The following is a 13,051-nucleotide window of genomic DNA, read 5'->3' as shown; positions in this document are numbered from 1 at the left end:
CTCCGACCCGGGCCCTCGGGGTTCTGGCGGCGTCGGGCACCGACAAAGAGGATGTGTTGGTGGCCGAGTGTGGGCCCTGGCGCCCCGGGGAGACGACGCCCCCTTCCCTTGCCCTGAGACTGGCCGCTCTGTTGCCTGTTTCCGAGCATTGGCGAGGTCGGCCGTTTTTCAATGGATTGACTTATTTTTGTCGGATGATGAAAAAGATGTTTAAGGTTTTAGTGCTGATAACGAGGGGCTGGCTGATCGCGGGGAGCTAGAAGCTGACGACGTTTTTAATGTACATACACGTAATTCGTGGATAATGCAGGTTCCCACACGTTCCCTGTGGGGAATGGCCGCAGGTTTGTTTTCCAGCCGCTTCCCAGGTATTTGTTCATAAGTGGCCTCAAACCCAGTTCTCCCCAAAGAACGACCGCTTTCACTGGAGGGCGCTGAATGGATACCTGTTTAACATGGTTCACGTGGTCGGAGAGTTTGGAATTCCTGGTTTTTGCTGATGGGCAAATGCTAACTTTCATTTTGGATAGTAGATAAGGAAGTAGACGGAAGGCAGGGTCAGCAGTAACAGACTTGAGTGCTGCCGGTACTGTGTCAGAATTTTGGAAACATTTATGCAGCCAGCACCTTGTGGGTGTGCTGGGTCACGTGTTAGCATGCTGTTTGGGTGGGGTCTTTGGAAGATAGTTTCAGAAGACATTTCCACAGATCGCTGTAAAACCACAGGCTTATATCTGTGTACGGAGAGCAGCTATCTTAGCTGATAGATGTGTTTTATATTGTCCGCTAGGTACGGAGAGGTCCCTAATGATACCGTTGGCCATTTACTGTTATCTCAAACAGCAAAGTTAACTAGGGAAGGTTTTTCATTATTTAAAAATATTATTGAAAAGACATTTGAGAAGTTTATAAATTATTACCCCAGTAGATCGCAAATATTTCTTACTTGTGAAAAGGAAATCTTATTGCCCTGACCGGTTTGGCTCAGTGGATAGAACATCGGCCTGCGGACTGAAGGGTCCCAGGTTCGATTCCAGTCCAGGGCATGTACCTTGGTTGCGGCACATCCCCGGTGGGGAGTATGCAGGAGGCAGCTGATCGATGTTTCTCTCTCATGATGTTTCTAGCTCTCTATCCCTCTCCCTTCCTCTCTGTAAAAAAATCAGTAAAATATATTTTTAAAAAAAGAAAAAGAAAAGGAAATCTTATTTTTATTGCTTATTTCCAATAAACTGCCGAATGTAACATTCCGTATCTGAATTAGATGGCTGGTAAAATTGCATAAATGTATCTTAGTATATCAAAGATTGCTGAAATTTAGACCCCTGGCCATTCTTTAAGTTCCTAATTCTACTTGGAATATTGGCAGTTATGAATTCATCACTGACTACCTAGTCTGTTCTAACTTACTACAATGGATATATATTTTAATTTAGAAAGGAGAGAGGGAGAGAAACATTGATTTGTTGTTTCACTTATTTATGCATTCATTGGTTGATTCTTGTATGTGCCCTGATGGGGAACATGCAACCTTGGCATATTGGGACGATGCTCTAACCAACTGAGCTACCCCCCGCCCCCCAGAGTTCTACAAAGGAATATTAAGATGTGTTTTAATCTGAGATTACAGCAGGTTTAAGTTTAAGGTGGTTTGGTGAGACTAGTGTTTATGCTTTCTAGCATACCTTTTTATTCTAACATGGAGGTCAAATATTTTTAGTATTCTTACATGCTTTTCAGTATTAAAGGACAGTGTTAAAAAGGGATGATGCTTTTTTCCACTATTGGGTAGGGATGATGCTTTTTAAAAAATAGACTTTACTTTTTAGAGCAGTTGTAGGCTCACAGCAAAATTGAGCAGGAAGAACAGAGATTTTCCATATGCTTCCTGCCCCCACACATGCATAGTTTCCTCTTGCTTATTTTTTAAGATTTAGTAATATGCACTTGGCATATCTATATTTATATACTTGCAGGTTGGGGAAACTATCCTTTACTTTCAGAAGAGTTAATAATCTTTCAGCAACAATCATTTTTGCACCTTTCCATTGTGATTGTCAGGCTCTGTGTAGATGAAATTTTAAGTTATGTAAATGTTATGCAGTGTCAGCAGTTAGTGTTGCCCTGCCCTTGAAGGAAACAAAGTAATTTTTACTATATTGTTATATTTTACACTATTGCATTATTTTGAAACACTTTAAATATAATTCTTCATTGATTAATCTTTCAAAACATTTGAAGAAGTGGCCAATATCACTCTCATTGACAAAGACAAAATTAGAAGGGAAATAGATGTTTTTTTCAGCCTTTTGATAAGTAAATGAAATTGAATATATAAGATGTCATTGGCTAGTGTTATTCAGAGCCCACACAACACTTTAGCCTTTACTATTGCTGGAAACTTAGGTTTTTACTTTGGACTCGTTATACACCTCAATTTAGCTATAAATAAGGGGTGATCTTACTTGAGACTATAAGTAACTCACATTTGTTTCTTAAATGTATTAGTCCCTTAAAACAAACATGCACTTTTTTTTTCTTTTCTCTTAGTATAACAAAGAGGATTGCCTGACCAAGCCGAGATGCAGAGCACTTCTAATCATCTGTGGCTTTTATCTGATATTTTAGGCCAAGGAGCTACTGCAAATGTCTTTCGTGGAAGACATAAGGTTGGTACAGAGAAAACTGAAGGTTTTTATCATTTTATATGTACTCTTCTGAGAAGCACGCTTGCACTAAAACGTGAGACTTGGTGTTTTTGTTATACTGTCTAAAGAGTTCCTGTTTTTGTGGTTTTATACGGTAGAGCTTCTGTCAGAGGCAGTGCTTTCTACTGAGTGGTGACAGAAGTTATATGTTGGGTAGCAGAGAAAAACAGGAGGGTGGCTGAAAAAAGTGACTAGGGAAGGTATGTTGTGCCTTTTGGGTCTTTCCCCAACCTCGCCCTCTGTGGTTGTGCATGATCTCACTAACAGAAGTCCAATGCGGCAGTGATAGGGGCTGGGGGTAGTAGGGAAGGCAGATCTGTAGTTTGGAGGGCAACCATGGATGGTTCCTATATGCTGTACTAAGGCTTCATGCCCCCAGTAAAACAGCACCCTACAAGGCAGATTAGAATAAAATGCGATTATCAAAAAGGAGCCCAGGTTTAAAAGGCTCTATCTTTGTATGAGGTAATTAGAACTTGTTAGTGGAAGTGAGAATGAAATAACCCCAGAGGCACTTCAATAACTAAAAAAAAAATTTGTGTCAGATTCTATATTGGAGGGTAAAAATAAAGATAATTAAAATAATTTAAAATGAAGACATTTACAATCATTAAAGTTTCTATTCTGGGAAAAGAGCTAGAAAAATAGTGGATTAAAAATCCTTTTATAATTCAAATAATCATCAACTAATTTTTCAGTACTATGCATTTTTTTGAGTAAATGATATTTAGAGGTTCCTTAAGTCTTATTTTTAGAAACAGGAGCCTTAAATATTTTAGTAAGGAAGAGTTTTTTTATATTTTCCTGTAGCCTTGAGATTACCAACCATTTAGTTCCATCAGTGACAGTGAGATAAACATTCATATCAGAGGGGCTATTTCCTCTCCTGGAGAGAGAATATGACTAAAAAGAGATTTTATGGCTCATAGAGAATGAATCAGAAGTGCCATTTAGACACTTTTAGCTTTTTTCCTTCTGATTCCAGACTTGTGCACAGGTTCTGGGTTCTCAAGTTCATTGTGGTCTCTGGTACCTTGATCAAATCCACTGTGCTCAACTGTGGATATTTCTGTCCTAGAAATTGGTTTTGTTTTGTGTCCTGTGCCAGAAAGTGAAAACAAGTGGCGGCACAGGATTTAGTGTTGAGAACACATCTGACTGTCTGTCTTCCTGTAACCCCAATTAACCAGACTTTAATAATCACTTGATATGTGTCAGGCACTGCAGTGGACCTAGTGAATATAACTACAAATAATGTACATTTCCTGCCCCCAAAGAGTTTTGGGGTCAGCAGCAAGGTGGCATTGGAAGGGATGCAAATTTGAAACTGATGAAGTGATAGAAAATGATAGAGATTGGGTGATGTACAGGAAAGTGCTTGGCACTAGCCTGGCCAGTGTGGTTCAGTGTTTGAGCATTGACTCATGAACCAGGAGGTCACCTTTCAATTCCCAGGGCACATGCCCAAGTACAGGCAATCCCCAGGAGAAGGTGTGCAGGAGGCAGCTGACAGATGATTCTCTCTCCTCATTGATGTTTCTCTCTCCCTGTCCCTTCCTCTCTGAAATCAATAAAAACATGTTAAAAATAATAAAAATAAAGTGCTTGGCACTAATAGTATTTCTTATATTCCAGTCCTCTTTCTTTACTTACATTACATATTCATTGTCCTTTATGTAAGTGCCTATACATAGTAGGTACTCTGTAAATGTTGAATGAAAAAATGAATGAATGAATGAATGAGGACAGATTAGACTTAAGACAACCTGAAGCTCTTCTTCAAAGGAAACAAAAACATACTTTATCCAATATAGTTTGAAAGCCTAAAGTAAGGATTTGAGAGACATAAGAATTGACTTAAGCCCCTAACTGGTTTGGCTCAGTGGATAGAGCGTTGGCCTGCGGACTGAAGGGTCCCAGGTTCGATTCCAGTCAAGGGCATGTACCTTGGTTGCGGGCACATCCCCAGTAGTGGGTGTGTAGGAGGCAGCTGGTTGATGTTTCTAACTCTCTATCTCTCTCCCTTCCTCTCTGTAAAAAATCAATAAAATATATTAAAAAAAAAAAAAGAATTGACTTAAAAGATTGCTAAGACCCAGTTTAGTATTCAGTCTCGTAATAGTCTTCCAAGGGATGTGTTTTAAGAAACCATGTTTTTTCTCAGTGACATTAATTTCAAGGGTTTAGGACTAGAACCAAAAAAATCCTGTCTGCCCTTAAACGTTTAAGGATTTTAACCATATTAGCTAAACTCTTTTGTGTTATTGCTTAGAATGATCAGGTCCCTAAATTTATTATTCCATTATATTACCTTCTTAATCTGTCTCTTTTTCATCAAGTTACCTTTAGCTACAGTGTGTGGATTGGTGTGTGTAGTATATATATAACATAATAACCATGATGAAGTTAAAGGGGAGAGAGCTGTAGGAAGGATGTGTTGATTTCAACATGTGTGTACAGCAAGTCCTTGATTAATGCGGTTTTTGTTATAATATTGATGAGATGCTGTAGAAACTTAGCTGTTGTTTATATCAGTTACCCTGAGGTAAAATTGGTTTAATTATACATCATTTCCCTTTAAGTCACAGAACCTATCGATGATGTTAAATGAGAACTTACTGTATATATATATATATGTAGACATATAGATCTCTAAATATTTACATATGCTTTGGCTTACAGACAGTGAATGATAAATGTGCAGTTGGATAAATGGAAAATTGTACATTCCCATGCGTAACACAGTAATCTCACAGGTATAATGTAGACTACAGAAAATACTGGCCTTGATCACAGTGGGTACATTGCAACATTGTATTATTTTCCCTGCTCATGCCTTTGTTAGGATTCACCTAATCTTAGACTAAGTTTGAGACAAGTGTCCTCAAGAAAAATCTCTCTGATGAATGGTATAGATTTGTCAATGTCCTTACCCTGGCTGAACAAATGGAAAAACACTGTAATTAACCAACATGTAGTTCAGTTTTTCAGTTTTCATATTGTCTGAAAAATGGTCATTGGCCCTTTTTCCTCTGGAAAGAATATATGTGTATTTAGTGGGGAGTGAGGGAGGCTTTATCATATCACATCACATCACATAGATGGTCTCCAAATAGTGATCTTGGAGAGTGAGGTTGTGAAGGAGTTAAATAGTTTTAAGAAAAAAATCATGAGATTCTGAGGTGAGGGGAGGAGTGTTATGACTGAAAGTGAAGAAGTGTGGAAACTGTAGAGAGGGCATCAAAGCAGGAACAGCACAGAGGTCCTGACAGACAGAAAGCCATGAAATACCTTTAGGCAAGGGTGCTTGAACCCCAAGGTCAAAGAGGGGAGTTCAACCTTGGATTATGGGGAGAGTAATATTAAACTCAAAGAATCTGGACTGATCACCAAGGAGAGGCTTTCAGGTTAGAGTGAGTGGAAGGAGCTGGGAGGGTTTGGAAGAGAGCCTTTAAGGAAGGTTAATATGAAGAACTTGCGAATGTAATGTTTACCTGAAATTCAGCATTTGTTTTGTACTTCTAAGATTCCCTCTCAACTATAGCTGTGCATTGTAACTCGGTGTGTGATCTATATAGTAAGCCATAAGAGTGAGAGCAGGGTGCTACATAGGCAGGAAAGGAAATGTGTTTGATCCTTTAGAGATGATCTGTGAAGCAACGATCTTCCCTACGCATAGGTAAAGCTGCAGAAAGTTATCTGAGGCAGCAGTGGTGCAATCCAGCGAGGATAGTCTACTTTAACCTTACTCTCTAACTCCTACTTCTGCACACTCATACACACACACATTATTGTAGCTAGGGAATATTTCTTAAAAGTTAATTACATTACTTTGAGATTCTTACTAAAAATTTCATATGTGGACTATAGTTTTCAATCTTTTCTTTTCTGGTTTGACTAGTTTAAAATTATTAGGCCCTGATCAAACTCTTGTTTCACTTTCTGTTTCTTATCTAAAATGTACTTTCACATTTGGTACTATTAGAGCTCTTATTTTCTGATATGTAGATGCCTATCTTTGCCACGTGTATCATAATGGAAGCTCTTAATGTGAAAGCAAATAGTCTTTTCTCCTTTCCAAAGCATACAATTTGAAAGAAATATTGAACAGTTGGTTGACTTAGTGTAGCTTAAAAAAAGTCAGGAGCCCTAGTATAAATTATCTATGTTTAAAAATATTCAGGTTTGCTATAGCTACTTCTAATGGTACCTTTTTATCTTCTTTATAATATTATAAATAAGTAAGACCTTTCTCTCTCTCTCTCTTTTTTTTTTTTTAGAAAACTGGTGACTTATATGCTATCAAAGTATTTAATAACATAAGCTTCCTTCGTCCAGTAGATGTTCAAATGAGAGAATTTGAAGTGTTAAAAAAACTCAATCACAAAAATATTGTCAAATTATTTGCTATTGAAGAAGAGGTAAGTATTTAAGTTTTAGTTAATCTTCTCATGTTTATTATAGTTGTTATAATTTAGAAGAAATAACCTAGCAATGTTTTATAAACATGTTTGTTTGTTTTTTAAATGGTGCAAATTAGAGTTTATACAATTCAATATTCTATTCTCAAAGATTCTTGAATAGCCCGGCTGAAGTGGCTGAGTTGGTTGAGCATCGTCCCATGTACCAAAAGGTTGCTGGTTCGATTCCCGGTCAGGGCACATACCTGGGTTGCGGGTTCGAAGGCAATTGATTGATGTTTCTCTCTCACACCCATGTTTCTCTCTCCCTTCCTCAGGTGAGGTATCAAAAGATTAATTTAAAAAATAAATATAAAAATAAAAAAAGATTCTTGATTAGCTGTAACAATGGAAATGAAGTATCATGGAATCAGAAAAAGTAGTTTAAAAAGTAAGAGAGTATAGAATATGGTTACTATATTTACTAAAAGAAAAAAAGAAAGAAACTAAGTTAAATTGACATAATTTTAAAAGGAGCAAAGAGAAAGTCAAACAGTAGAAAGGTGGCTTTGTAAAGGAATAAAAATCTTAAGAATCCAGGGATTAATATGTAAAGTCCATTTATAAAAGATAGAATTGATTTTAGGGGGAAACAGTGAAAATAAGGATGTTATTAGGATAATTATCTAGAAATAATGGAAATAGAAATCTATTTTAATCCCTGTAAACATGGGTAGTCAATAAATTACACCTTTTGAAAAACAATTTAGAGGTTTACACTCCTTATAGTCATTTTATTTTTAGTCATTACTTCTTAAAAAGTAATTAAAAATGTAAATTATAGTTTTATGCACAGAGATGTTCATTGCTGCCCTGTTTATAATAAAAAATGGTTCAATAGGTTAGAATGTGTGATGGATAGTTACTTGGAGTTAGCTACACTCAAGGTTCAGAACATAGCCTTCCAGATTACCAAACCTGTTCAAGACTTCTGACACCAGCTACCGGGAGTTTGGCAAACTGCACAGTCAGTGAGAACAGTGCCCACAGGACTATGCTCATTCAGACACGAGCTTCATGTTCAGGAGCCCCCAGGACTATCTTCACTTCAGACCAGCTGGCTACAAATTCAGGGCTTCCCATGGCTGTCCTCAGATTTGATAATTTGCTAGTATTGAATGACACAGAACTCAGAAAAGCTCTATACTTACAATTAAAGTTTTATTGTAGCAAAAGAATACAAATTATAACTAGCCAAAGCAAGGGATCTATAGGGTGGAATATGGGAGGGCTTCAGTGTGACTCTTCCTTGTCCTCAGGAACACTTTAAATTGACAGGATGCACAGAATATTGCCGGTATTCAAAATTTTAGTTGGAGCTCAATCACATTCTCTCTGCATGACAACCTTTACTCTCCGGGCCTTCCCAAAGGTTCAGACTGATACTGTAGTCTCTGTTTCCTCTGGAAGTTGGAAAGGATATGCATGACCTAAAACCCCCACCATAAATCACATTGTTAGGCTGTCATATGGCCAAAGTCCCCAGAGAAACAAAGACAACTTATAGCAGACAGGACATTCCAGAGGCCTTGTGAGTAGCCAAGGACAAAGGCCAGACCTCTTTTGGTTAATTCTTTACTACACAGCAATTAAGCAATAATGAAGAAAAAAGATATTTACCAAAGCTTTAATCACCTGGGAACTTGCTTATGTGTATTGTTATGTTAGAAAATCAGGACTAAAATACATATACAGTATGATCTTGATATATACAGTATGATATATAAATAGTGTTAGGTAGCTATAATATGATTTGATGCATAGATAAAAGACAAAATGCATAAAATATTAACATAATTATCTCTGGATTATAGAATTACAGATATTTTCCAATTTTTCAACAATCAACATATTTTATTATTTAAAAACAAAATTTTTTAAAAATTTATTTCTTTCTGATACAGACAACATTTTGACTGTTGCCAGATAAGAAGTGGGGTTGGAGGAATGGCTGAAAAGGTGAAGGGATTAAGAAGTATAAAACGGTAGTTACATAATAGTCATGGGGATGTAAAGTACAGGATAGGGAATATAATTAGTAATATTGTAATAATTATGTATAGTGTCAGGTACTAGATTTATCAGGGTGATCACTTTGTAAGTTATATAAATGTCTAATCATTGAATTGTACATCTGAAATTAATATGATATTGTATGTAAACGGTAATTGAAAAATAAAAATTATTCAAAAATAAATAAAAAATTTTCTCTTATAAACTACTCAATAGTAGGGAAATTTAAAATGTTTTATAAAAGTATTTTGGAGATATGTAGAAAGTATTATAAAAGAAAGAAAGGACTTAAACTGAATTTGAAGACTTATTTTTACATTTTCAAGTTTCTGAAATAGCATATATCTTATAATCAATGTGTATATGTAATTAGGTAATATTTATTTTTCTCTACACAGCTGTTATTAAATTGATGTATTTTATAATCAGTGGTACATTCGAATCAAGATTGAAAACAAATAAGCAGCTCAGATAAAAATGAGCAGGCTAGAACTTTGCTGCAAGAGGGACTGATCAGCTATTCTGCCACTTGTTTGTTCTTAAGGCTAGAACTTCATTATTTGAAGTAAAAGTTTTCTTCAGGTGTTTTAAGAGATTTGTTAGAAGAGCTAAGGTCCTATATGTACTATTATGTATAAGAAATTAAAGATAACTTTAAAAGAACCATTCTAACATCAGAGCAATGATTCTCTAATTCAGATTTAGCCAGCTTTCACTGTGGCTTGATTGTCTTCAAAAACAAATTCAATTTTAATAGGAATTTATAAGATGTTAATTCTTATATGTGTACAGTCAACAGATATTAAACAAATCCTAGGTAAAGCAATTTAAAGTGCCTTCATCATTGTAGCAAATCCCACATTTAAATGAAATCAGATTAAGTACTGTCATATAATAAAAACATTTCTTATATTGAGTTTCAATCAGTGATTTATTTTTTGCAGACAACAACAAGACATAAAGTACTTATTATGGAATTTTGTCCATGCGGGAGTTTATACACTGTTTTAGAAGAGCCATCTAATGCCTATGGACTACCAGAGTCTGAATTTTTAATTGTTTTGCGAGATGTGGGTATGTTTGTTTATTTATATGATTTTATGTATATTTGTATATATAATTTGATGACATAAATTTTTTTGCATTCAAAACCATGGACTTTTTTGCCATGCTTTCTTAGATATGACACCAAAGTATCGTACAAAAAGAAAAAAAATAGATAAAAAGGACTTTATCAATATAAAAAACTTTAGTGTTTCAAATGACAACATCAAGTAAGTGAAAAGACAATCCATAGAATGAGAGAAAATATTTGCAAATCTTTTATCTGATAAGGAATTTTTATCCTGACAACTCAACAATAAAAAGTCAAATAATCCAATTTAAAAATGGGCAAAGGATTTGATAGACATTTTTCCAAAGATGATATACAAAAAGGAAACAAGCACATAAAAAGATGCTTGAGATCATTAGTCATTAGGGAAATGAAAATTTAAAAACCCCCAAATTACCACTTTATATCCACTAAGATGGCTGAAATCAAAAAGACCACAAAGCAAGTGCTGGTGAAGATGTGCAGAAATTGGGACCTTTATATACTGCTGGTGGGATTGTAAATGGCACAGCCACCTGGGAAAACAGTCCAGCTGTTTCTCAAAAGGTTGAACATAGAATTACTATATGACTTAACAATTCCATGCTAGGTATTTACCTAAAAGAATTAAAAACATATCCACACAAAAACTTGTTCAACAATATTCATAATAGCCGAAAAATGGAAACAGCTCAAGTATCCACTAATTGATGAATAGGTCAACAAAATGTGGTATATCCATACAATGGAATATTATTTGTTTGTAAAAAGAAATGCAGCCCTGCCCAGTGTGGCTCATTTGTTTGAAGCGTCATCCAATACACCAAAAGGTTGTGTGTTTGATTCCCAATTAGGGCATGTGTAGGAGGCAGCCATTTGTCTGTCTGTCTGTCTGTCACTCTTCCTCCCTCCTCTCTCACTTCCTCCTTCCCCCTTCCTCTCTCTGAAATCAATTTTAAAAAAGAAAGAAATGCAGTAGTGATACATGCTTTAATGAGATATACCTTGAAAAGTTATGCTAAGTGAAAGAAGCCAGACACAAAAGGCCACAATATTTATATGATTTTATTTATATGAAATATCCAGAATAGGCAAATCCATAGAAACAGAAAGCCGATTAGTGGTTGCCAGCGGATTGAAGGGAGGGCATAGTTGAGGAGTGACTAATGGTTTTGGGATCTCTTTTTAGCATAATGAAATGTTCTGAAATTAATGGTGATGGTTGCACACTCTGTGACTGGCTATATTAAAAGCCATTGAGTTGTATACTTTAAAAGGATGAATTTTATGATATGTGAATTTAATCTCAATAAAGCTGTTTTAAAAATATGACAACCAAAAGGAGTAATATCTTGGAAAGAAATGAATCAATATTTAAGTGGGAAAAGCCCAGTGATAGATATAAAAAAAAAAGTATAAAGTTAGTGGGAATTTTTTTTCTTTTAATTGATCTTGGAGGGCGAGGGGGAGAGAGAAACAGCAATTGGTTGCCTCCCTCATGAGCCCTGACCAGGGATTGAACCCGCAGCCTCGATATGTTCCTTGAGCAGGAATCAAACCCCCCACCTTTTGGTGTACAAGACGGTGCTCCAACCAGCTGAGCCACATCGGCCAGGGCTAGTGGGAATTCTTGAACTTGACACTGAAAGCAGTGTGGAAACAACCTTTTAGATGAGGATAAAATAAGAGAGAAACAATTAATATATACTACAGCCTGTTGAATCAAATTGAAGTTATAGATGATTGATGCCTTCCTAAGTATACTGGTGGCCCTGAGTTTTCATAATGAAATGATACCCCATGCTCATGTTATATTTGGACATTATCTATCCGCTGTCAAATATTTCAAACTATCACTCAATGACACTGCTTGTCAGCCAAAACAGCTTAATTTCAGCAATGTAGCCACCTTTACCCTTACAAAAAAAAAAAAAAAAAAAAAAGGAATATGGCCTTCTTAGAAAAGTGTATGAGAAATATATTTTTATGGCTACAAGTGTGACACCTTGAGCCTCTTTCTATCACTTTTTTTTTTTTACTATTTTATGTAGTGAATCCAATGTACTTTTTTGTGGAATTATTTCTCCAAGATAAATATATGTGAAACTGTAGTGAAAGATTGATCTTTTTGGGGAATCTTTATTCTTTTTGTTTTGTTTGAATTTATTGGGATAGCTGGCTAATAACATCAAATAAGTTTCAGGTAGAAATAAAATATAAGAAATAAAATTAAAAATAAGTAAGTTTCAGGTATACAATTCTGTAGTACATCATTGTATATTGCTGTGTGCTCACCACCCAATCTAGTCTCCTTTCATCACCATATATTTGACCCTCTTTGCCCTCTTCATCCTCCACTTACCTCCCTTTCCCTTTGGAAACCACCCTTCTATTAGCTGTGTCTATGAGTTTGTTTTATTTGTTCATTGCTTTCTGTTTTATATCCCACATATGCATGAAATCATATGGTTCTTGTCCTTTCCACCTGACTTATTTCACTTACGATACTCTCAGGATCCATCCATGTTGTCACAAATGGCAGTGTTTCATCATTTTTTTTATGGCTGAGTAATAATCCATTTTAAATATATATATACTAGAGGCCCCGTGCACAAAAATTTGTGCACTCAGGGGGGAAAGGGGGGTCCCTCAGCCTGGTCTGTGCCCTCTTGCAGTCTGGGACCCCTCAGGGGATACCACCTGCTTGGCTTAGGCCCACTCCCCGGGGGATTGGGCCTAAGATGGCAATCAGACATCCCTCTGGCAGCCCGGCAGCC

At 36.2% G+C, this 13,051-nt stretch overlaps 1 protein-coding gene across 4 annotated transcripts in view; it reads left to right on the top strand.

Annotated features, from left to right (window-relative positions):
• Positions 1 to 2,524: 2,524 nt before the first annotated feature.
• Positions 2,525 to 13,051, top strand: part of TBK1 (TANK-binding kinase 1) — a 45,258-nt gene continuing 34,731 nt past the window's right edge. Inside the window, exons 1-4 of one of the 4 annotated variants that reach the window (XM_014544938.1) lie at positions 2,581 to 2,669; positions 5,391 to 5,464; positions 6,989 to 7,129; positions 10,126 to 10,255. In XM_014544938.1, the coding sequence (XP_014400424.1) occupies positions 5,405 to 5,464; positions 6,989 to 7,129; positions 10,126 to 10,255 (331 nt within the window). In that variant the 5' untranslated portion in view covers positions 2,581 to 2,669; positions 5,391 to 5,404. Of the gene's footprint in view, positions 2,670 to 2,806; positions 2,909 to 5,390; positions 5,465 to 6,988; positions 7,130 to 10,125; positions 10,256 to 13,051 lie in introns of all 4 variants that reach the window. The other 3 variants (XM_014544939.1, XM_005872689.2, XM_014544940.1) reach the window with 3 other exon arrangements.

The sequence above is a fragment of the Myotis brandtii genome, unplaced genomic scaffold (genome assembly GCF_000412655.1).
Source record: "Myotis brandtii unplaced genomic scaffold, ASM41265v1 scaffold389, whole genome shotgun sequence".
NCBI lineage: Eukaryota > Metazoa > Chordata > Mammalia > Chiroptera > Vespertilionidae > Myotis > Myotis brandtii.
Note: the sequence above shows the minus strand (reverse complement) of the source record. Positions and strands in the feature narration are given on the sequence as shown.